Source organism: Lathamus discolor, chromosome 3 (genome assembly GCF_037157495.1).
Source record: "Lathamus discolor isolate bLatDis1 chromosome 3, bLatDis1.hap1, whole genome shotgun sequence".
NCBI classification, from domain to species: domain Eukaryota; kingdom Metazoa; phylum Chordata; class Aves; order Psittaciformes; family Psittacidae; genus Lathamus; species Lathamus discolor.
In genome coordinates, this window is record NC_088886.1 from 81,978,409 (window position 1) to 82,003,755 (window position 25,347).

The 25,347-nt window shown below is 48.6% G+C and overlaps 2 protein-coding genes and 1 long non-coding RNA gene across 3 annotated transcripts in view; 2 read left to right on the forward strand and 1 right to left on the reverse strand.

Moving 5' to 3' along the window:
• Nucleotides 1-748: 748 nt before the first annotated feature.
• Nucleotides 749-18,471, forward strand: LOC136009810 (uncharacterized). The gene is made up of 3 exons (XR_010610663.1): nucleotides 749-892; nucleotides 16,271-16,495; nucleotides 18,308-18,471. It is a non-coding gene; the product is annotated as an uncharacterized LOC136009810 (long non-coding RNA).
• FZD5 (frizzled class receptor 5) lies at nucleotides 3,160-5,476 on the forward strand. Its single transcript, XM_065670100.1, has one exon. The coding sequence runs from the start codon at nucleotides 3,269-3,271 to the stop codon at nucleotides 4,991-4,993; it is 1,725 nt and encodes a 574-aa protein (XP_065526172.1). The 5' UTR covers nucleotides 3,160-3,268; the 3' UTR covers nucleotides 4,994-5,476.
• The window catches only part of CCNYL1 (cyclin Y like 1), a 32,686-nt gene continuing 18,161 nt past the window's right edge, over nucleotides 10,823-25,347 (reverse strand). The window contains exons 5-10 of the mRNA XM_065670101.1: nucleotides 24,608-24,643; nucleotides 23,870-23,921; nucleotides 22,175-22,294; nucleotides 19,990-20,156; nucleotides 15,450-15,612; nucleotides 10,823-12,586 (exon numbers count right to left, since the gene is read on the reverse strand). Of these exons, the coding sequence (XP_065526173.1) occupies nucleotides 12,470-12,586; nucleotides 15,450-15,612; nucleotides 19,990-20,156; nucleotides 22,175-22,294; nucleotides 23,870-23,921; nucleotides 24,608-24,643 (655 nt within the window). The 3' untranslated portion in view covers nucleotides 10,823-12,469. The remainder of the gene's footprint in view (nucleotides 12,587-15,449; nucleotides 15,613-19,989; nucleotides 20,157-22,174; nucleotides 22,295-23,869; nucleotides 23,922-24,607; nucleotides 24,644-25,347) is intronic.

Sequence of the window (25,347 nt, forward strand, 5' to 3'; positions counted from 1 at the left end):
TCTCCTGTTGTACCAGTCCATGGTGGGGCTGCTGTGCTGGAGCTGGCTGGGGGCTGCACCATAATGCCAGACGTGCTGGTTGTCCATCCCTGCACCCTGGCAGGCGGTAAGGCCTGATACAGGTCTTGTGCTGCTGCAAAACACCCCTGTGGTCCCCAGCACACCTCACTCGAGCAGCTCATTATGAGGGCTCACTGCTAATTTGAGCAGCACCTGAGCTTGCACAGCCTCCAGCGGGGGTGATGGGTATCAGTGCCAGGAGCCCACAGTCACCTGCACTGGGCCCCCACTGCTCCCTTCTCTGGGGCCAGGGCCTGGTCAGCAGTACAAAGAGAACTGGGGTTTGCTGTTCCAAGCAGGAAGTGTCAAGGGCCAGGGGTAGCATCATGGTCCTACAGCAGGAGGGCAGGAGGTTCCTACCCTGCTTTGGTATAGGCAAAGCCAAGAGCAAGATCAACGCGCCCCATCTTTATCCCTGCCCAGAGCCTGGGCTGAAAAGCTCTTTGCAGAAGTCCGGGGAGTTCTCCAGCAGGAGCAAGGGCAATAACTAGTCTTTACAAAGGGTGTCCCCCTGGTCCTTTTCTGAAGTCTGTCAGAAGTCACAGTGTCCTCACACAGGCTGTTTGTGCGGGTGAACAGAGTAGGCTGACAACACAGCAGCGAAAGCACCGAATACAGAAATACTTACCACTTCTTCGCTTTCTGCTTCTACCAGGAATCACTGCCCTGCAGCTGGAAATACCTCAACAGGTGGAACTTACGTCTGTGAGGGCACCTATGTTGTCAGCCTATAGCCTGTGGGTTGGAGTCATGAGCAGGGACTAGCTGGACTTCCGAGCAGACCTGTCTAGTGCGATGGATCTTCATGAACTCCTCCACACATGGATTAAAGGTAAAGCCGTTTCCTAATAATTTGTAGGGTTTTTAATAACAACAGCATGGTTTTAGGGGCACAAAGCAGTTTCTGTTTTGTTGGTTGCATACACCGTGTTTTGTGCAGGTGCAGCTTGTGTCACCAGTCGTGCTGGATGTGCTTCTTAAGCACTGTATTCTCATACTGCACTGTAGAGATTAATAGCAAGCCTATCAACTGTACTTGCACTTACACCATATTCAGTCCTGTTCTGGCTGCTCTGCTGTGTATTCATGAAAACAAAAAGGAAGCAGAAGCACAGAGCAAGCCAACAGATGTCTACCTGGTTTTTAATTGGGTTTTATGTGTCTCCAGTGTAGCCAATATAGCATTATTTACAGCCAGGCTCTAAGAATTAGGTACATCTGGAGGAGTGGTGAAACCTGAACCAGGCTACAAGAGTTGATAGATTAGCTGAAATGAAGAGCACCCCCATTTCCCCTTCTTATCTCCCCCCTTGCCACCTCTATACCTGTTCCTCATTGTGTGTCAAATCAAGCCAAGATACTGCCCAAGGGAATGCTTGAAAAATGAAAAATACCAGCAAAAAAAGAGAGTTTCTGCTCTCCTGGAGCTTCATCAGCATTTTCTAATTGTACAGCAATGATGATAATAAAAAGGCTGCCCTCTGCTTTCAGCTATAATTTAGATAATCAACTGAGAGCCATAATGAAACTGTGATTGCTTTCTGCTGGGCTGCTAGTCCACAGAAACTCGTTGTTGGGGAGAATTAAAAGTTATAGCTCCTGCTACAGGGATATGCCACTGTGCTCCAAAGGAACATGTGACTGGTAATTCTCTTCTCTGCAGTTTTATTACAGGCAAAACTTGCAGCATAAGACAAAGAGGTGTAGGGACTTGAGCCTTTTTTTTTTTTTGCCTTTTTCTTTTAAACAAAACCAAGTTGTTCAGCATCAAGGTCAGCAGTGCCGCATGATATGCACATCTAGGCTGGGTGGACTTGTAGACACACAGGATTTTGGAGGAGGGAATGAGATCTTTGGCCTTAAAATCGCTGGGGACTTTGGTGTGTGGTAGCAGCAGGCAGTGCCCATAGGTGCAAGGGCCACTGGCCACGGGGCAGTAGTCAAGCCAGGTTTTACCTCTGTGTGGAAGGCAGGGGTTAAGTCCTGCTCTGAGTCTTTGCTTTCTGGGCGCTGGGGATATTTGAGGTGTTGGTGTTGTGCAGCACCACGGTTGAATGTGAGCTGTCCCTGCACATGATGCGCTGTGTGTGTGTCCTCACTAGCAAATCCAGTGCTGTATGTGAGTACCGTGGTCTGGCTTGCCCTTCCATCCCCATCTGCTGAGGAGGAGTGGCGAGCTCCTGTGCAAGGGCTTGGGAGCAGCCTTTCTGCTTGCCCAGAAAAGGGGTGCTGCCATAGCGGGCGCAGCCTGCGACTTCCACACCTGGGTTCTGAAGCAGGCGTTCCCCTGCATGCGCTGGATGTGCCGCGGACGCCTCCGAAAACCGGGCTGCGACTTCGGCGTTTGCTCCTGCAGGAGCTCAGCTCCCTCACACGAGGCAGCCGAGCGCGGTCCCCGCGGTCGCCCTGGCAGAAGCCCGCGTGTCCCGGGGCTCCGCGGAGCGCTCTCGGCCCCGGTCGGGGTCCCTCGGAAGCGCCGGGCTCGCCCGCTTGGTTGCTGAAACGCGGCCCGCGCCGGCCGGAGCGCAGGCCTGCGGCAGCGCGGCCGCCCGCCCGCTCCCTGCCGGTGCGCGGCGCGGCAGAGCCGGTTCCCCTCCTGCCCGCGGAGCCTCCGCGTTGCGGGAGGCGGGCGCCGGGCCGCGGGCAGCGGCAGGCGGAGCCAGCGGGAGATGCAGCCGCGACCCTTGTGCCGGGGCTCAAGTACGGCTACCGGAGCAAGGCAAAGGCGCGGCAGGACCCGCGCGGCTCCGCCTGCCCGAGGCTCCCCTTTTGCCCCGTCCCGTTACGGCGGGGGGAGGCCGCTTTCGCGAGGAGGGGGCAGAAGGCTCCGGCACGTAGGGGGTGAAGCGGCCCCGGCCGCTGCCCCCGTCCCGCTCTGCCCTTCACGCCGCCGGGGCCCCGCACGGGCAGGGCGCGGGGGGGAGCTGCGGCCGCTCGGGCAGCGCCGCCGCGGGACGCCGAGCCCCGTGCGGGGCGGGCCCACCGGAGCTCCCGGGGCGGGGCCGGGGCCGGGGGCGTGCCGCGGGGCGGGGCGCGGGCGCGGCGCGGCGCGGGGCCGCCCGGCCGGCCCAGAGCGCAGGTGGCGGCGGCGGCGGCGGTGGAGGCGGTGGAGGTCCCGGTCCCGGTGCTGGTGCCGGTGGGGCCGCGGTCCCGGCGCGGCGGCTGCAGGTGGCCGGGGCATGCGGCTGCGGTAGGAAACGCGGCGGCCATGGGCGGCCGGGGACTGCCGCTGCTGCTGGGGCTGCCGCTGCTGCTGGGGCTGCCGGCGGCGGGGCGCGCCGCCTCCAAGGCGCTGGTGTGCCAGGAGATCACGGTGCCGATGTGCAAGGGCATCGGCTACAACCTCACCTACATGCCCAACCAGTTCAACCACGACACGCAGGACGAGGCCGGGCTGGAGGTGCACCAGTTCTGGCCGCTGGTGGAGATCCAGTGCTCCCCGGACCTGCGCTTCTTCCTCTGCAGCATGTACACCCCCATCTGCCTGCCCGACTACACCAAGCCGCTGCCCCCGTGCCGCTCCGTCTGCGAGCGGGCCAAGGCGGGCTGCTCGCCCATCATGCAGCAGTACGGCTTCGCCTGGCCCGAGAGGATGAGCTGCGACAGCCTGCCGGTGCTGGGGGACACCGAGGTGCTCTGCATGGGCTACAACCGCACGGAAGCCACCACCCTGCCGCCTTTCTTCGGGAAGCCCACGCGCCCGGCCAAGGATGCCACCAAAAACCTGGTTCCTCTTGATGGGCAGCGCCCCTCGGGGCTGGACTGTGGCCGGACGTGCAAGTGCAAAGCGCCTCTGATCCCCATCAACAAGGAGTCCCATCCTCTGTACAACCGTATCAGGACGGGGCAGGTACCCAACTGTGCCATCCCCTGCTACCAGCCCTACTTTACCCAGGATGAGAAGACTTTTGCCACCTTCTGGATCGGTCTCTGGTCCATCCTCTGCTTCCTCTCCACCTCCACCACCGTGGCCACCTTCCTCATTGACATGGAGCGCTTCAAGTACCCCGAGCGCCCCATCATTTTCCTCTCTGCTTGCTACCTCTTCGTCTCTGTGGGCTACATCGTGCGGCTGGTGGCAGGGCATGCCAACGTGGCTTGCAACCCGGAGCACCACCACATCCACTATGAGACCACAGGCCCTGCCCTCTGCACCGTGGTTTTCCTTCTCCTCTACTTCTTTGGCATGGCCAGCTCCATCTGGTGGGTCATCCTGTCCCTCACCTGGTTCCTGGCAGCCGGCATGAAGTGGGGCAACGAGGCCATCGCCAGCTACGCACAGTACTTCCACCTGGCTGCCTGGCTCATCCCCAGCGCCAAATCCATCGCTGTGCTGGCGCTCAGCTCCGTGGATGGTGACCCGGTGGCTGGGGTTTGCTACGTGGGCAACCAGAGCCTGGAGAACCTGCGGGGCTTTGTGCTGGCACCGCTGGTGGTTTATCTCTTCACTGGCAGCCTCTTCCTGCTGGCTGGCTTCGTCTCACTCTTTCGCATCCGCAGCGTGATCAAGCAGGGCGGCACCAAGACTGACAAGCTGGAGAAGCTGATGATCCGCATCGGCATCTTCACCATGCTCTACACCGTGCCCGCCACCATCGTCATCGCCTGCTACATCTATGAGCAGCACAACCGGGAGGCGTGGGAGCAGGCGCAGAACTGCTCCTGCCCGGGGGATCCCCACCGCCCCAAGCCCGACTACGCCGTCTTCATGCTCAAGTACTTCATGTGCCTTGTGGTGGGCATCACCTCCGGTGTCTGGATTTGGTCTGGCAAGACGCTAGAGTCCTGGAGGCGCTTCACAGCCCGCTGCTGCCGGGCCAGGAAGCCCGTGGGCGCCTCGGTGTATGGTGAGGCCAGCCCGGCGCTGGCGGGCAGGACGGTGCTGCCCAGCATGGCCCCCTACCACAAACAGGTCCCGCTGTCCCACGTGTGACCGAGGGAGCCTCGATGACCCCAGCCACAGGGAGGAGAGGGTTACAAAGACCCTGGGCCACAGAAGAGGGGCTGGCAGCTGGGCTACCCTGGCATACTCAGCCCCTGTATGGTAGTGCTGCCTGGGACCAAGTGTGTGTGCCCGCAGGGCACGGAGCAGCCCCAGGCAGGGCAGGGAGAGGTGTTCCCAGCACTGTAGGGGCAGAGGGGCAGGGAAGCCTGGAGCCCGGCATCATGGTGTATGCCTCATTTCGGGTCCCATGTCCTGCCTGGGGTCCGAGGGTGCTGCTGCCTATGGGCCGGTCAGGTGGCAGGTAACCCTTGAGCACTGATTTGTTTCCCACCGGGAGCCCCTGGGCAGGTTTGGTGGTGCTGGGCGAAGGGGAGAGCAGCAGCAGGCAGGGCAGTTGGTGTCCCCAACCCCAGGTGATGCTGGTGCTGGTGCTGGCACCGAGCTGCTCACCAGATCCTGGGGGGGGGGCGGTGAGGGGGGACCGGGGAGAGCTGGTAGTGGGAGCTACCTTCCTGCTGGGCTGCAGCAGAATGGTGCCCCGACAGCCCCCGGAGCCCCGGTACAGCTCCGTGCTGTGGAGGAACAGGACGGAGGGAGCTGTGTGACCAGGGACTTCGCGGGCAGTGGTGGGGCAGGAGGGAGGAGCTGCCACCCAGCCCTCGAGGCGGGCAGGGATGGGGTCTCAACTGCCTGCAGCGCAGGTGGCAACCAGGCAACCCCAAGGTCCCTTCTCCCCCTCGGGCCGCGCATGCCGGCTCTGCCCGGGCAGGGGATGGTGCTGGTGGGGCTCAGCTCATGGCACTGAATCCCAGGTTCAACCAGTGCTCTGCAATGGGCAGCCGGCTCCACCACCCTGCAGCAGCTCCCGGGAGCCCCGAGGGGCTGTGCGGGTGACGAGGAGGCTGTCCCAGCGCTGGGGTCACAGGGAGCCCTCAGCACCGGGAGCAGCCTCCTCCTGAGCCGCCGAGCGCCCGGGAAGCGGCCGATGCTGCTCTGCGCCTCTGCTCTGCAGCGGGGTGAGTTTCTCGCTCCCCACTCGTGCTGTGCAGGTTACGCGGGGCGCGGCAGCCCCAGCACCCTGCCCCTGGCCTGCCCAGCCGAGCGGGTGCTGTGTGCATGGGGGTTCCCAGCCGGGCGGCAGGGCTGGGGAGCCGCTGGGTTTGCCACTTCTTGCAGCCTCAACGCTTGGTGCTGCTTTTTCCGCTGTCGGAGGCAGTGCCGGCTTCGGGAGCAAGCGGTGGGTTGAGGGAAACTCAGCAGAGCACTTGCACTGCCTTCCCTGCAGCTCCGCCGGGTCCGGCAGCAGCAGGGCAGCGGCAGGCACGGAGCCTGGTGCTGAGCGCCGGTGGCAGCAGGGTTTCGACAAGCAGAGCGATGGCAGGGTGGGAGGAACGCTGCTGTCAACTTCACCGAGCACAGCGAGGGCGAGGGGCTCCCGCTGCAGCGCGGGATGGGGCAGGGCTGGTGGGTGGCGGCTGTGCCTGGCTGCAGGCTGTGTGCTCGAGCGCCCGCTTGGTTTGTGTGGGGTTTTCGGGGGGATACGGGTTCTTTTTGCTTTGTTCTGTTCTGTTTTTTTAGGGCGGTTGGTTTCTTTTCGCTCCCCTCTGCCCTCAGTGGTGATGTTGTATGTAACCACCCAGCCGTTACTCAAGTCCTTTCTGCCCTCCTTCAAGCGTGGCACCCTGACCTGGCTGCCTGAGCGCTGGCTTTGCTCCCGCGGCACGGCAAGGACCCGGGGTTGCTCTCCCTTGGGCCACTTCAGACAAGATGGTTTCCACCTCGCTTTAAAGCCAAAGCCGGGGAAGTGGGGGGGTGCTCCAGTGGCACAAGGCACCGTGTGCGTGTCTGGGGCGTTGCGGCCAGAGCAGCCAGCGGTGCAGGGGCAGTGGTGCAGGGGCTGCTCAGCCGCTCAGATCAGCACTCTTGCGGCAGGGCTCGCTCCCTGCAGCGTGTTGCAGTACTTCCCCGTGGACAGGATTGCAGCACGTTGTGTTAGGAACTGTAAATAGCTGTATTATAGCCTGGGTTGTACGTACAGAAGCTGTAGTGACCTTTGATGCGGGTTTGGGGCAGGTGTGTTCTCGGCAGCGAGGCAGGTCAGGCGCAGAGGTGCTGTGGGTAGTCTCGTGTTGTAATCCAGGGCATTAAATGACTCCAACCTGCTCCAATCCACGCCTGGCTGGACTCCTCTCTTTCTATAGTGCCTTTTGTAGATACAGCTAAACACACATCATGCAATACAATGAACAAAACCATGTCAAAGGTGGTGTTGTGTTGTTTTTGTTTTACTTCCAAAGTGCAACTGACTGTAAAGCTCTTTTTTTAAGGTTAAAAAGAAAGCCAGGCTTAGCTACAAACCGTTGCCTATTGAAAAACGCACGAGCGTTTTCAGCTTAGACCTAATGGCAGGTTAATGCAATCAATGTGTGTGCGAGCCTGGCTTCTCAGCAACAAGTGGCAGGAGGGGGAAAGGAGCGGTTGCCTTGTGCCCTGTATGCTGTGGCCAATTCACACACTGGGTTTTGCCTCTTCCGTTCCCGATGCTGTTCCCTGCTGTTTAAATACCTGTACTATATTTTGTGAAAAGCTGAAGAAGTTTTATTCAAAGAGAAGTATGGAGATTAGTTATTTATGAGGACCAAAAGCAAGCGTGTGTGGTTTTCTTTGCTTCTGCTGGGGTACGAATTGCCATAAAAAACTCAACTGTGGGGACACAACAGGGCAGCCTGTGCTGGAGGGCTGTGCAGGGCTGCTGTCACTAGGGACTGGGGGGGCTGGTGAGGCAGATGCACTGCTGCGGGGCAGCAGTAGCGTGTTTGGTGTGCATGGATGCAGTGTGTTGCAGCCTGGGTGAGGAGCCTGTCTCCGAGCCAGGTTTAATCCTCAGGGGCTGCTGTGCTTCCAGCTGGTGCCCGTGGCCTCGCTGACAACCCGTTTCCTTGAGAGGCCAAGGTCACAGCTCGCAGGTAGAAGAGGGTTAACCATCAACTTCTATTGGCGCTCTGCAGTTTGCACAGGATCAGCTCCTGCCCCAAGGAGGTGCCCTTTGATACTCTTCAGACCAAGGAGGTGACAGCTCCCAGCGGAGCAGGATGCTGCCGCCGATGTGAATGTCCGTGTTGCCATCTGCTGTGCGCTCTGCGTTGGGAGTAGCGCTTCAGAAAGGACAGCAAGGGGTTAAGGCTGGCTCTAATGGTGACTAATGGTGCAGGACTCTGCTATCTAGTTAGGTGTGTAGGCACACACCAGGTCCCACTAGATAGGATCGCTTACCTGGAAGCAGCATTCCAGCACCCAGCGATAAACCTGACAGCCGCACAGACTGACTCACCTGATTCCTCAGTGCCGGGTGATCTGTGCCCACTGCTCAAGTAGAGGCAAACCACACGGGCAGGGGCTGATCCTGTCCCATGCAGGGCACCTGTGCTGGGGTGTGTGGGGACATGCACAGTCTCGGGCTGTTGCTGAGGAGCTGTGGACGCTCCTGCTGCCTTGCGATAAACTCCAGCAGCTCGCTGGGGGCTGTGTTATCACCCTCGCCTCCCAGGGAGCTGCCGTGTCCTCAGCTCCTCAGCAAACACCAGTTTGGCAGCACTGCGTCCACTTGAGCCACCTTTCCATAGGAAGCGAAGGGCCATTACTGCAGGCAGCTGATTACAAAGCACCTGTAGGACTCTGCTCCTATGAGCACACTTGGCTGTGCACAGCTGCTGTGTCCTTCCTGTGCTCTCCATGGCCCATTTGGTCAACTTAGGCCATCCTTGAGGCAGTCACTGGCTTCCCTGGGGTTGACCAGTGCAAATGCAGCACAGTTTCAGGCTGGGAAGCATGGAGAATGTTACTGATAGCACTGGGACCATGTGGCTTCTCAAATAGGTTTTAATAGCACAGGGCAAAGCCAAAGTGGTTGTTCCACCTAGAACATGCCTTGTCCACAAAGGCAGCCTGAGACTTTGCAAAGCCTATGACAAATAATGCTGTGTTCAGGCAGGTGAATGCTCTCTCACCAGGCAGTCAGTTGTGGGGTGGTGGTGTTAGTAAGCACACTACAGGCACTTTGGCAGCACTATGTCATTCATTGTATATTGTCAAACAACTTACTGGGTGCAAGTGGAGTTTTCCCAGATAAGGCTATGGAAACTCATTCCTACGTAACGCCGTTGTGCTGTGGGAAACACCAGCACAGGAGGGAGGCAGCAGCCTGTCCGATGCCAAGCACTGACCCCACCAGCACACCCTGCCCCACGCATACCTGCCAACCCCTGTGCAAGCCCTTGGCTCAATTGCTCTTCTGTCCCTTTCTGCTCGCTCAGGTTATGCTTGATGCCTACACTCGTAGCCAGAAGCCCTGGTCTTGACGTTCATTCTGCCCCTGAAGTACCTGTCCTCTTACCTGCCAAACCCACACTGGAGAGGTTCTCATGAAATCCCCTTGGAAACAGCATACACAGTTCCTGTACACAGAGGGAAAGGGCTGCTGAGGGCCGAGGGCATCACGTAGCCCACAGACCCGTCCCTGGGTTCCTGCCCCTGCGGACACATGATGCTTGTGTTAGTCTTGTGGGTGCTCACACGATTCCTGCTGGTCCGTAACGTAGCTGTTGTCCCTGCAAACAGCATTCACTGGTGGATGGGGGGTGCTGCCCTGAACCAAGTGCAGGCAGAGGTCACCTCAACAGATTAAGGATGTTGAATTAAGAGCAACAAGGCACATTGATCCTGTAGCTGGCTGCTCTTCCCTGGGAGCAGAGGTAGGTGCCTATCTCTGCAATTCCAGAATTCTAACTATGACCGTAGGCTTCCTTTTGCCTTTTTGAGAACAGTGCTGCCACCATATAAAAACAGTCAAAGGCAGAGGGCATCTCCCTCCCCCAGTCCACCTCCCAGCAGAACCCCCTAAATGTAATTCCTCCTGAAACACCATCACTGCTCATCCCTGCAAAAGGGAGCCATATGGTTTACTTTTCATTGTTTACCTAAGAAACCCATGAGCTGCGTTTTCCAGGATCTAACTCTTTTGGGAGGGGGAACCAGAGTGTTAAATGGAATTGCTCTTTTCCCTCTCAAGAAGCTGAGGTGTAGTGGAGCCCTGCTTAGTGTCTGCTGAACAGATCACAGTGCTATTGACAACATGCTCTGAGCTATGCTGCAGTACAACTAAAGCCAGGCAAAACTGAGTGCAGCAGTCTCCTGCAGGATATAGTGCAGAAGCAGCTGTCAGCTCGAGCTGTCATTCACCTGCCATCGGATCAGTGGGAATAGCCTCCATCCCACTTGGCAAAAAAAGGTCAGTGACAACCCCAAGCGCCGCTGCGCACCCCACTGCTGCATGGCTGTGGTTGCAGAAGCCATGTGCCAGCCCACAGCAAAGTGCATCATCAGGCTGATCCCACAAAGTTGAAGGTACCTGGTGGTGCAATGGGAAGGAAAGCTCATTAGCAACTAGGTCACTTGCAGCATTCCCATTTAGTGTTCCTCAAGGGAGGAGTTAACATCAAACCACCTCCAGCAAGAATGGCCCTACTTAAAGGCCATTTGAATGCAAAGGAACTGTCAGTGAGTGGTTATTTGAGCAGCTCGAGTCAGGTCTAATTCCGAAGGACACCAAATGAGCTCTGGTGCTGGCTCCCCACGCATTCACAAGTCACAGTCACACAATGAAGGCCAGGGACTGGTCCAGGGAATGGAGGGTCCTTAACTCACACCACTGGGGTTCCTTCTTTCTTCTTTCATACTGGAGAGAAGCTGCCCAGCACCAGCTGCTTGTGAGGGGGACTGAAACCAGACGCTCTACAGAAGACACACTTCACCTTTGACTTTAATTAAAATAGAGTTTATTAGCTTTTCTTTTAATACAAACATGAGAAAGGAAAAACCACCTGAAGATGTAGCGTTATTTTCAAAATTGAACTGTGATCAATACCTGAAGTGCCAAGTTCCATGGATTTGGGAGCCAGGGGCTGGCCTGTTTGCATACCGCAAAAGGCTGTATGCATCGTTTGAACAGCTGAGTGCAGCCAAACCGCTGACCGCACTCCTGCAGCCCCACTCTCAAAGGCAAATGGACTTGCTGCTGTTCAGTGTAAGTAAGTTTCTGGGCCTTGGCTGGAAGAGGAAGTGCACAAAACCCGTGCCAGTCGGAGGGAGATCTGCTCCTAGGACTAACTGCCTAGAATCTATTTGTATCCAAGAAGGGAAGATACTACAAAGACCTGTGACAGGAAGAGTCTAATAATACTTATCCTGTTTAGAGTTCAGTTTCAGAGCCTGAAAGTAAGCTCCATTCCAAAGTCTCAGAAAGAGCAAAACCCAAGCCTCTAGAGCAGCTGCAGAAGATAAAATTCACTTTGGAAACAAAAATAAAAAATAGGGTTTATAGAAAGCTTTTCATAATTCTCAATTGAACACAATATTTTCCACTCATCTACCCGGTCAGCTAGTCCAGGATTCGCAAACTCATCACTGCCTCATTATGAATGTAAATCCCTCCCAGGAAACAAAAACCCAAGGAGAGCCAGATGGATGCACAATATCAGCTTTAGGAACTCCACTGTATATAGCGCAAGAGATCTGCAGTAGAACTCAGAGAAGCAGTGCTGCACACACGCCATTCACCACTGGATTGCTACACTGTTGGGATGGTGACGATGTTTCCAGACCAACTTTCTCATTCAATGCCTCAGAAAAATGTACAGATTGCGCCTCTTCCAGAGCAATACAGGTATTAGAAAATGAGAGAAGCACCATAATTCACAAGAAATGCAGCATGGACCCTATACACTTTAACAATACATAAACCCATATCTCTGCTCCCAGTCAAAACATTCAAAGTCTTTTGACAATCCCTACTGGAGTGAAGTTGTGGGTGCAGAGCTGGAATTCCTTCCTTCTGGGCAGCTTCTTGGTTATGAACAGATCACCAATAATAGCAGCTTTTAGTAGCCAAACCAGGGAAAAACCATCAACACGTGTCTATGCTACTGTTTTCAGCTCCAGAGTGGCTTTATACTCTCAGAGTCCCATGTTTTGTTTCTGTTAACACTGCATCGACCTGAAATACAAATGCAGTGAGACTCTGTACGCCAGGGAGAGGAGGGCAGAACATTGTAACTATAGTCATGTGGTTAATGTTTAAAGTCTAAAATTTAAAACTACTTATTATTAAAAACCTCAAGAGTTCACAGCTATAGGCCTACATAGTAAGCAAACATCTGTGGGGGATAGAAGGGGAGAAGTTTGTTTTTGCACCTCTGGATACATAAGAAGGAGGAGAGAGTTGATCTGACAAAGGTCTTGTCTTTTGCACCAAGTATGCTCCTCAAGCTCTGGGCTCCCTTGGCTAGTTTACCCTCCTCTCCTCCTCTTGCTGGAAGACACCATCACCACTGGTTTGTGTGCATGGAGTGGTGGTATTCCTTCGATTCACATGGATGCTGGTTCATGGTGCTGCACCTTTCTCTCTCCTCAGGAGAGGATGGCATTAGAACGGCGGATACCAACCAAGTTATCAGCACTGAAAGATCGTCTCATAGCAGCTTTTGACAAGTCTTTGTATTTGTCTTCACACAGCCGGGAGATAGCCTGGATACCATGCACAGATACAAAAGGAAAAGTATGCATTAGAAAAGTTTGGTCATTTCGAGGGAGCTTTTACAAGTGCAGTGCCAACAGAGCAGGCACTCTATAGCAGTCACACTACTTTGTTACCTAGAATGACAGTCAGTAAGAACTGCTTTGGAGAGAAAATATTAAAGGGGTCTGTCCCCATGCTAACAGAACCCTATCCATCAGGAAGCAAGACATAAAGAAGGTGAATGGTTTCCATATCCAAGTATCTTCATTCTTTTACCAGTCTCACTATCTAATGGAAAACTTGGATCCATTTCACACTCACAAGTCTGTGAAAGTTATGTTCAAAACTGCACCTAGTAGCTAGGTCTGGCGCATGCAGCAGCACAGACATTTTAACAGTACAATAATGCACACACAGCCGTTTCCGTAAGAGGAAAGGGTGAAACTGAAAAGGTTTCTGCACTCCCTTGGGCACTGTGTCCTTGGCCATTCAGTGCACATGAGCCTACCAAATGAAGCTCTACTCAGGTGTCCCTTTTCCCTTTACCTTCTCTACACCTTGTCCCCTGTCTGCTCTTCCTGGGTTCACTCACATAATCAGGCTCCTGAAGAGGTCTGAGAAGGGAAGGCAGCTCACTGCTCAATGTCACAGCAATAGCCATGGCACTTTGATACAGCTATTAAATACCAGCACATGTGGACAACTTAGTATTTAACCGCTTTTCCACCATTTACTGGCTTGCTTCTGCTCTGCTTACCTAGCCAGTCAAGCAGCCTTTATTCTGGTGCAGCTGTTCTAGCAACAAGCCTCATTATTTAAATCCTAATAACACACGGTTGACCAGAAAACACTGTGTGTCCTCCCCTGCAAGGCCTATTTCTTATAGGAGCCTTCAGGCATTCTCAATGCAAATAAATAAATAAGGATACCTGTAATAACAGGCTGAACCGAATTTCAGGCCTGAACATTTACCTCCATTAATAATTTACCACCTATCACCAGATGAACTTTCAGAGTCCTGCCACCAGCTACAAGCCTACACCTTCCCTTTAAGACAGCACCCATTCAGCGCAGCCCAGTGTTCTGGAAGTTCAAAAGGTGAAAAGCACTCTGAGCATGAATAAACTTCTAAGTGTGGTTTAAAATAATTATTTACATTTATTTCTGCCGACCTTCTGGAGGCACGCATTTGGCTCCAGAGGGGCATTCCTTAAGACACTGGCTGCATGAGCTCCCGGTGCAAGACCAGACAGACTCTCCATCCTGTTTTAATGCTAGGACATCAATCATAAAGCAACCTGTGTTGACATATTTAGCCCCAGTCGCCCATATGGTGTAAATCACTTTTCAATCCCTGGAATACTAATTTACTGCTTCATACAGGCTCCTATCGACTGCTCGTGTGCTTCTACTCAAAAGGCAGAATTCAGAATTTTAGCACATGGTTTAAACATTTAGCACGTTTAGAACTAACCCCCCAAATCTCCTAGATACATGCATTAGTAAATACATTATGGCAAATCACACACTGTACTGAAAATTACTCTGCTTTTAAATCCCAAGCCCCCAAATGCTAGCAAAGAAGAAACGAAACAGGCTCACAATCTGTAAATCATCCACTTATGCCTGGGCACTGAGCAGTTCAGTAAACAATTTCCTGTGGAATATGAACTGCCCTACAACCACATTTACAATTAGTGACAGTGTTAGCTTAAAGTGCAAGTAACACGGGTGAGACAAAGCAGAAGAGTTGCACTGCTTAACTTTAAATAGAGGAATTTGTAGGCATATCATACCTATCATTCCAAAGGACCAGGAGGGATCACACTTATTCCCAAAGTTCAGCCACTTCTGATGAAATAAAACCTGGCACTTGGCAGAATCATTGGGGGTGGACAATGGAACAATGTAAGCCAAGAATACCGTCGCACACCCCTCTTTGAAAGGGGCTATGGTATCAGTGTACACAGGGCCTGCGGTAATGCCTTTGTTGAAAGGTCAACAAAACAACACGCAGAGTCATCAATTAAACCTGGACAGATGAAAGGTTGCACGGATCCAACACGAAATTTTGCCTGGGAACGCAGGTAATTTAGCTATTTCCAAAATGTCTCACACATTTCCAGCAACGAGGAAAACGACTCGGCGAGAGTACAAGACACTTTAAAATGAGCCTTCGTACCAAAGAAGGCTGCGGGGACTCACACAAGGCAGCCTTTCCCATAGAGCAGAAAGCACCAGCAATGTGTATTTACACTCCTCTGGGCATTCTGAAGGACTCCTAAGAAGGGGCTATTCCAAAAGTTTATCTTAAAGCAACATTTCTTTGCAAAGGTGAGGTTCTGAAAGCTGTGGAAAGAAACGTATTATTTCTGCAGCTGTCCCCAGACAAATGGTTTATTAAACCATGAGAGCAGTTAAGAGTGCTCCCTCTAAATCTAAAAGCAGCTGTGCAGTGGGATGCAGTGGGAAACCTTCAGCTGGTAGTATTTAGAAAGGTCTGAGTGTGACTGTCTCTAGGTGCTTGGAATACAGACTGTGGCCAGGGAAGGACAGACAATCCATTACATGTGACACTAATCCTTTCAATCTGAAGTAGCCTAGCTGAGCTACAGTTCCCAAAATAACATCCATTTTACTTTGTGATCTGCTAGACTTCCGTAACCTCTATCCCTCCCTTTCCTCAGAATATTAGCTTAGCCTAGGCATGGTTTTAGAAACGCTAACTGTAGTTATAAAGGGGTTAAATTAGCCTGTAATACACTAATTTAAAAGCTTTTTAGTTTTTCTAACTGCCACTTAACATGATTAGCAACAGATGCTCTTACTACACATACAGAGTCCCCTGCTCAGGCAATCTCAGACCATTACCTCCAGTTTCTGTGCTCTCTCTTTACTGAGAGGCTCCAGCAGAAAGCTCAGGTTATTGTCATCGGCTAGAGAACGAAGATCAAAGTAGTATTTGGCGTAAACACTGGCAGGAACATTGATATTAAACTGCAGTAGCTCCAAGAAGTGTCTTTCCATCTCGTTCCTAGGAGGTGTAAGGGACAGAAGACAAAGGAAAGAAAGATTGTTTTAGCTGGCTGAAAACACTGAAGAGACCTCAAGCTTGGTTTCAAAACCAGCAACTCTGAAACAGCGATCGGGAGCTCTGCCTTATTAGTTTTGAGAGAGCAGTGCTCAAAACAAGGTGCAGCTTTTGAGTCCTGGCACCTCCGGCTCAGAGAGAAAGGTAGAGTGCCCTGTCGTGCACTCGCTCGGCTGACCGGGGAGGTTCATTCTTCGGAGTTCCATTAGTGCAGCTGTACAATTCATGTGCCATTCTCACTCTCGCACGGCCCCACACTATAGTGATCAGATGAAAGGAATGATGTATGCTGTTTATTAGCTCTGAAGAACTTGCAGACATTTTCACCAGGCTGATAACAGGAAGGGGGTTTATTGAAGTAGAGGCGGACTAACAAAAGGAGTAGGCAGATCACCACGGCAACAAATGGATCTATGAAGAGCTGCTGCTATTATCTCACAGAAAAAAGCCTCTTGAAGCAACATGGATTCATCTCCAATAAATAAATAAATAAGCAGCATTAGGTGGGAGAAGGAATTTTCTCCTCAATAGCATTAGGCAGGATAACAAAGTACTATGTCAAAGGGCACTGTCCAGTTTTTACTCACTTGTCTGTTTTCAGTGGGCAAAATATTTGGAGGAAAAGTGGGGAGAGCGCCATGACATGAAAAAGGCTGCTTCAGCTACTGTACCGTGGTTAGCTACATCAGAGGTGTTCCACAGAGGAAAAACCCAACGATTTACACGTTAACCCAAAAGAAACGGGTGGTACCCAAACCAAGCAGTTCAGTTCAACGCTAACTCAACAGAATTTAGCTGTACAGGCCAACTGGGAACACACCAGAAGGTAAGCTGCACAAATTCAATGCCATTCTTGCTTTTAGGGAGCTTTTAGAATAGATGTTTTACCTATCAGAGGAGGGGAGATAAATCAAGGAAATTATAACATTATTATTAAATACAGGTTGTGTCCTGTATTGGCTGGCGGGTCTCGATATGAATAGCAGCTTTGTGCTTGTTTCTAGCATAGTGGACTCGAGTAGCACTGAACCTAGTGCCAAAATTAATTTCCTGTTCATATGGTCATAAGCCTATAGAAATGTAAATCAGATGATGTTTTGATGATCAGCTGATCAGAGCTTGATTTACCCTATGAATAAATGCTCTTCACTGCCCCTTTTGTACTCGCTAGGCTAATACATTTTAATTCTTTAAAAATACAATTCTTCATTGGATTAACAAGTCTATTAACAGTGGTTTAAAACCTGGCAGAGGATAATGCCCATGTGTTTTCTGTGCCTTATTTACAAATACATGTAGCCAAAAGAATGAACGGCGAGTGTCTCCTTACAGGCAATCATAGCAAGATTAGCAGCTGCACGGTTAATTTTTCAGTGATTATGAATTCACCTTCATCAAAGCAAGCAAGTTTTGACAAAGGATGACTTCCAAAATGCTATTTATTTAATTTCCTTTGATTTTTTTCCCCATTAGAAATAAGTAAAATAAAAACAGAGACCCCCCCAAAAAAACCCCAACCCAACCAGAACAAACCCCTCCACCCCATTTCAGTAAAAAAACCCCAACTATGTAAGAAAGGGCTTGGCGTAGAAAAAAGTTAGATGAACACTTTACCTATGTTGAGTAGGAAGAGGCGAAGGCAAATGAACTCATCTGCTGGTTGTGAGGTACAGATCACGTATCCTTTAACAGACTTTAACCCACTAACAGTTTTTTGAGAACAAGGTGCACCAATGGTGCTGCAGAAGAGGTGCCTGGCTTGGACACATTCACACATAGATTTGCAAACTGCGTAAACTAAACCAGATCCAAACCCTTTCAGCAACTCCAGAGGGGTGTTACTCCCATGCTTGGCTTGCAGTGGCTCAACAAGAGTACCCATCAGGTTAGTGAGAATGTTATAGATACACAGAGCCAAGAGGAAGATTCACAGACAGTTCACAAACAAAACTTGCCACCAGTCCTTTACTGCACAGGAATGGTCTGCCCAGGGAGTGATACCAGGTTGAGTCCTGCCAAGCAACCTTTAAGCTGGGAGCTGCTAGTGTTTTGGGTGGACTTTTTTGCAGCATCACCAACCATCTCCAGTGTTAGAAGGAACTCCTTTCACCAATTGTTTCCTCTCAGTAACAGTTGCATTCAGAATGCCTAATGCTCACCATCAAGTGACTAGTTTAAAACATACTGGAAGTACTAAAGCTGACAATTAACTATAGTACTGGCTATTAACTGAAAGCAGACTTACAAACTTAATCTTGCTGAGTATTTTAAGCAGTTTTCCAGTGTTCCAGTTACGGTGATGTTATCCAACCCAGGAGCAGTGGAGTCCGCCAAGCTGCAGCAGTGTGGGGCCTGAGATGGACACCACGTATCCACTGTCAGTAAGGGGTTGTAGAGTTTCTGCCCATACCTAAATTCAAAGGTCTAAATAATTTCAAATGAGATGGGATTACAAAAATCCCATCTTCAAACTGGAGGAAAAAAGATGCCTAAATTCAATCTATTTTCTTTACCACCATCACTGCTTCAAAAATGTAAGTACTGACAATTTCAGGAGACCAGGCATAGGCAATAGAGAATAAACATCCTGCTTGTTACAGATATTTTCAGTGCTATCAATTTGATTTGTCCCAAATAGGGCTAGAAGAGGAGACATCAAAAAGAGCAAGATGTATACTCCCGCACTCCCAGCATCGCTGACCCCACTTCAGCCATCTCAGAGTAATTTGCAGCAACGCTTCAAGTATGTTCCTCAGACAGATGAGCACTCTGAGCCAGGTTGAGTGAAGATGCACATTGTATAAAAACACTAATTATGCTTTCCTGGAAGCAGGGTTGGCACAGCCCTGCATTTGGAGACAAAGAACTCCCAGGCAAGAGGTATGTATAGAACAAGATACTGTATTTGCGGTCTGTGATAGGAAATAACTTGAATAACAGAAAGTGTTTTGATGCCGGTAACTAACTCCCTCATTATTAGAAATGCTGTCCCATGCCCAAAGGGAAGAAAACTGGATACTCCTCCTCCTAGAGAGTCCCAGATAAATAATTACTTACTTACTATATTTTAAACATTAGCTTTAGGCTGACTCCAAGGAAGAGAGCCTGGGGCAAGAAGAGACTCTCTCACACAGGCAACCTTTTGGCACTGTGTGCAAACCTCTGCCACCTTGGACTGCTCCTCTACTAGAACTGGCTGTTACTACATAGGCCTGGACACATGCTCAGTTACAGCACAGCAGCATGATTAAACTCAACCCTACATAAAACATATCATGAAGATTATTAAGGCCAGAAAGCCTGATATTAAGCTAGCCTTCTAGCACTTCTACCACTGAGGTAACAACACAAATAGGGGGAGAAGCTGGCAAATGGAATTAAAACAGTAATACTGACATCTCAAAGCTCTCAGACACAGAACCTTGCAAGAAGGAATTTAACACAAAATCTAATGGCCAAATCCACACTACATAAACATGCCTCCAGCCTGTAGTATGAGCCTGGAGCCACAAGGATGAACATCCTCTGAAACCACAGAAATCGTAGGGCTTAAGGCACCAAGACAAGACAGCAGATTCAAAATTCCTAAAAAGCTGAAATCTACACCTGAGACAGGAATATATAACAAGGATCAGCCTTACATAAACAAGCAGTAGTAAGGCTGAGGATTTTGTTCTCAGCACTGTACGCATGTCCGAGAACTCATCCAAAGAGGATGAGCTGTAGCAGCAGCTGGATGTAACACACGCAATGACAGATCCCAACACAAATGACACCTGCCTGCCAGCGGCAGCAGCTAGGAATTCAGACCTTGAGATATTTAGGTCTTAGCTGGATACAAGAGCAGACACAAGTCATCGCTTACCCTGCAGTTTTTCAAGTTCTACACCAGAAAAGGCAGGGAACAAACTGAGTTCAGTTTGTGTTTTTCTTCCACAAAAGAATGCTGATCAGACCATGAACTGGGCATTTCAGCTACACCAGTGCAGAAAAACCAAACTGGAAACAAGCAGCCAGTCCCATGGTTCATCACTTGGGGAAAGAAGGTACAGAAAACTCACTGCAAAGTTACTCACCCACATCATTAGAAATATTAATACAGATTTGTCTCAAAGTAGGGTTATACGAAGTTTCCTAGGTTAAAAAAGGGAATGAGGCCAGACACCAGATATACATCATGTACCTACATCATAGCACCAAACAGTTTTACTGCATGATCCCCAAAATTGCCATTAAAAAAAACAACCCAAACCACCAAACCAAGCACCCCCAAAACCAAAAATCCCCACCACTGCAGATTAGCCAAACCTTGCAACTTACATGTCCTCAACAGTGATGTCCTTCAATATTTGGCAATAATCCACATTCCACACAGCTTGATCATCCCAGACTTTAGAAGCCAGAAGAATAGCTCCTAGGACTATCCTCTTCCAGTTACTAGGGCATATGTCAATCTCTGCATAGGTTAAAAGCCTTTCCAAATACACCTGTAGAACGGGAGAAAAAAAACCCAAACAAACAACAAACAACCAGTTTTATGTGTGCAATTCGGACCTGGAACTGAGTTCTGGGCAACAAGCATGACAGTCCAATATTACTATTTCATCCAGTTACCATTAAGTATGTCAAAGTAAGTATTAGTGATTTTCATTTTACAATCCAAACTTTTAGGATTTACAGATTCCATTTTTTTATAATAATGTAAGAACTGGACCACCAAGGTATACAATAAAGGTACTGGAGAATAAGTTCTGAGCAAGCAATGAGCACTGTTGTTTCAGGGAGACACTGACAGAGTTCTTTGCATCACCGAGTCATGCAGTCATTGACAAGTTTTCACTAGGGCCTATCTAGGATAGTAAATCACTCAAGATCACACTTGCCTTTCATCACGTTTAAGGTTCAGCACTTGTAGCTTAATAGGAAGTGCTAAAACCCGCACTGTGATCTGTAGTCACGGGACAAAGATGCATTAATTGCTATCTTTCCACAATGAAGGGTGTTATAGTGCTATTCCTCCTTCATTCGGAAAAGAACAGACTTCAATCCTTCACCTACAACAGCGTCACCCTCTGCTTTCATCTACATCACCAACTGCTTAGGTAGATAGTGAAAGATACCCAAGGCTAAAGATATATCTTGGTCTTTTACTTATTCCTCCCATGTAATCTCAGATCAGCCCACAGACATTGAATCAGTCCCATCCTTAAAAGTCTTCCACTATTTCACACCTTCGTAATGAACACCACAGTAATCTGCACTTTCAAATATGGATAGCTGAATTTAGTGTTCTATTCCCTCAACTAAGTCCAGATAAACTAGTGGGTGCAGGTCTAACGGCAGGATCAATCTTTATTACTAGGGTCTTCCCACTTTTTTTCCATCCTCTGCTTGCAGCCTTCAAGTGGACTAAAGGTGTTCCTATAGTAACAGAGCCATCTAGCGGTAAAATCCACTTTGACTCTCTTTGTAAATAGCTGGCTAGATTGCACAGTGTTAGCTATCATCATCTTGTTCTGTTAAGATTGCATCCACGTCTTTGAAAAAGCAAAGATCTCTAAGTACTTTCAGCGTTTCTAACTATTCGGCCCTTCCAATTACTTATTTCCTTATTAAAGACAGTCCTTCAAGCTGAGTTTGCTTAATTTCCATATTGTCTTCTGGTGACAGTTCTGTTCTCCTTTCAGACTGTTTTTCAGAAAGAAGCCACAATGGAGACTGAAGGCTAGTATGCAACATAGTGCAGTTTAAGAGATGTCTAATGCAGCAATTATACAGGTTGTGTTTTTTTCTTTCCCTTCATATACAATATTTGTATACGCATGCATATATTGGTGTGTATATACATAGTCAGTATCTTTCATATCCATCTTGCTTTCTAAAAATCGAACAACAAACTGTAGTGAGATCATTTTCTTACAATTGTTCTTAAGGCCCAAGTACCTCCATGGGGAAAAAAAATTGTAGACTCCTTGGTTGAATAAAAAAAAGGTTTGATAGAAAGGTTGCAATAGTTGAAGACCTTAATAATGAGAACATTTGCCTCCTGGAGTTCTACACTGCTGGTCCTCAACCCCTTCTTAGGCACTCCTACTTGCACTGTTCTGGTTAATATGAACCCAAACTCCTGTTTTCCCTTCCACACAACTGAAATAAAAGATGTCTTTGTGTCTGATCTCATTACAACCTACTGTTTATGGTGTCCCACTGTTCTGCCTGTGTCGAGGTTCTTCAACAAGTTACACATTATGAAACAGTGTGACTGGACAAGTAATTAAACCTTACATATCCACATACAGAAAAGTAAGTTCCTTTTTAATTAACCACTTCTGTGACTACTTAGAAATCTTCTCTACTGAACTCACTTGTACAGTGTCTTCGTTATTAACAAAGTTTCATGAGATACTGTAACAGTTTAAATGGCAGTTTGGCCCAGTTCACTCATTGAGGGGAAGAGCAAAAAAGTCTTCCAAAAGCTCCATTTCAGTAATGAGGCATCTCTTACCAGTGTCACTATTGCACATTCAGCTGTCAGCTGTGCAGCACTGAAAAGCGTCCGAACAAACCGGTAGATGTGCTTGTGATCAGGATCATGCTTGTAGTAGTCATCTGGAACTTCTTCCCGCTGAAAGAAAGTTCTCTCAATTACTGAGAATCTAGCTTACTTAACATTGACTTTAAACAACAGCCACACATACTTGTTTCTTCTCACTGGTAGAAGTAGGAACAGCATGAGCAGGATCCCTCTTGCATAATTCCTGCACTATGACCAGTACAAAAGCTGGAAGTAGGTTTTTCCGGGCTGGAACTGAGGAGGAAAGGACTGGTATTTGCAACTAAGCTCTGTGATGCTGGTAACCTGGGGTTTGTTACTTCTGGTATTAGGGTCAATAGAGCCTGGATTTGGACTCCTTGTGACTGAATCTTTAAGGGTGTTTAAAGATGTCTTCCATGTAATTCACCTTTCTGAAGGAACTGTAGGTACCCAGCCAAAACCCCATTGCTACAGAAACTAACAAACCATTTGTATCTTTCCCCTGGTAAGTATGACATACAGCCCTTACTATATTTCTGTCTGTATATTGCAGTAAGATCGAAGAGACCTTTAAGTGTTTCCTAAAGGACACAAGGATTTTCCTCTATTCATACTCATTAAATGGGAGGTAGACTGTATCACAGGATCAAAAGATGTCAGGTTGGTAAATAAGGAAATGAAATTGTCTGATGAGGTGGAGTTCATCTTAGATTAGATAAACAATTTTCCATGTGAAACAATAGATTCAGGTAGTCAAAACAGTTTGGGATCGGACTTCTCTCTTGAAGCACCACAATCCATACAGGAACTCTTCCACACAGCTCTTCAGAAGTTGACCGTTATTTTCATTGAGTAGAGTTGTATTTATTCAGTGTACAATTCCTAGCACAATGGGTCACATTTAGGGATGCCACTCTAACAAACTTGGAATGACAGCTAAATCTGTGAGATACACCAAGCTGCATTCACTCAGGTAAGTCCCTAAGCAAACTGAATTTTTAAAGCCACTAGAGCTTTGCTAAATTAACTCCAAATGAAAAACAAAGGAAATGGTTCTGCAGGACGGTCATTACAGCTGGTAGTGCTCACACTGGACGCTTTACTCTTAAGCTTGCCTGTGTTATGAGGTTTTGCATCTTAAAGACTGCCTTAAAAGGCGTACCAGTACGAGTTGCATTAGAATTGTACCCGCTTTAACATTTTGCTTTCAGCCTTTTTAAAGACCAAACTCTCAAAGTCTCCTACTTTGCAAGATGCTTCATGGACCATGTTCTCCTGTTTGTGGTAATTTAAAAGGTTAGGCACATTAACCACGTCTTCCTAAATAAATAGGAAAGACTTTTAATTAAAGTAGTGTTGAAGAGGAGAAGAAAGTACTTAGACAAGAAAGCCTGGATACAAAATATGCAAGACTCATCAGGTGCTTGCTTTCTATTTATATTCCAAAGCACAGAAAACCAAATTTACTTTGCAACATTCAGAAAAACCTGCTCATGATCTAGCTGGTATCAACTGTTTGCACTGTGTATTACATACATAGATACAATTTAAGATCTATTTGATTGCGACCTAGTGCCAAGACGTTTTTGACTTACACAATACAAATCCAAGATGTTAAAAACTATGTGTGTTGATACACATTCAAAGGATCAAAAAGTTACTTACTGTGAGAGGATGAGACTTTTCATCAAAAATATCCAATGATCTGTCAGAATCTCTACAAAGCAAAAATCTCTGGTTTAGCAACAGGAGTTACTTGGTAATACTATGCTCCACTACAAAGTATTATTCATTAAAGTGGATAAAGAGATATGCTTCATAGCTCAGCTTTTCCTGTAATATGATATGAAGTTAACTTGTATTTCTGCAAAGCATTTAATGATGAGATCTTAGAGCTGAGTATGTAAGAAGCTAAACAATGAACAGCTTTCCAGGTTCTCAGATTATGCTTGGTACAGTTCTCATTTAAAATGTGAAACTGCCTCAATAATAGCATTTACTTCAAAAAGGCAGCTGTAATTTGGAAGCATACACTGTAACTAGCTATAATGGCAAGGGTTATTTGTGCATGGGACTGAGTGTTCATTCACCCATCAATACTGATCTATACCTCCATATTCAGGAAAAACTAAACAAAGTCCAAACGTCGATTTGTGGTGAATTAAGCGTATTTTCTATGCTCCCCCTGTTTTGTCTTTTAATGTTTCATTCTCAATGCAGTGTTGTGCCACTAGATGGGTGTATTACTGACGCTTCTGTATCAGCTGAAGAGGGGGTACAAAGAGGGAGCAGATACTACATGAAGTGCAAGATTTTTCAACTAGCTGTTACTGAAGTGACCACGACCATATCATCCCTAGCTCAAAAAGAAAGTTGTATTTCAGAGAAAAAAAGTTCACTCACCTGTTCTTTATATGGTAGAATATTGCTAATGTTACACTAAAAAAGGAGAAAGAAGAAAAAAAAAAAAAGACTTAAAGCATATTCTGTGCTCATTATTTCACTGAATGTTCAGAATCCATTACGGATTGGCTTACTCTCACATTCATTCACCTGCCTGAAGGGAAGCTGGCCAAATTAAATTTGCTAGCCAAACTGCTCTTACATTCATAGTACAGATACTTGTGCCACAAAATAAATGTTATGCCACATTTTAAATATACACCTTCATTGCCTGATGAAACGTAAAAGGCAACGTTTATTGGAAATGTGGAGTATTCACAACTAAAATACAATAGAAGTTCTGTTTGGTGTTACATGCATGATTGTAGAGATTCTGCTAATGTTTTAACTCTGCATCCTGGCTGTCTATTTTAGGCACTGCCTAAAAAATAAGGCAAATATAAAGATGATACTATGCCGACATAATCCAAGAAGGAAAGAACAACAGCTCTCGGTCTCTGCTGAGTCATGTAAGGCAACAGATTTCATATTGATGGTTATCTATCATGGCCAAATTTCAGATTCTTTACTGGCAGTGACAACAGGAACACGGCCATCACAGGAATCCATCATAGGCAAGCTCTGATCTGTTACCAGCTGCGAATTACTTTGAAACGGCACAAGCACCATCTTTTAAGCTCTTTCTTCTCTAGAACAGGAGTGACATGCTAAATACCTTTGTTTGAAATAAAATTTTAAAG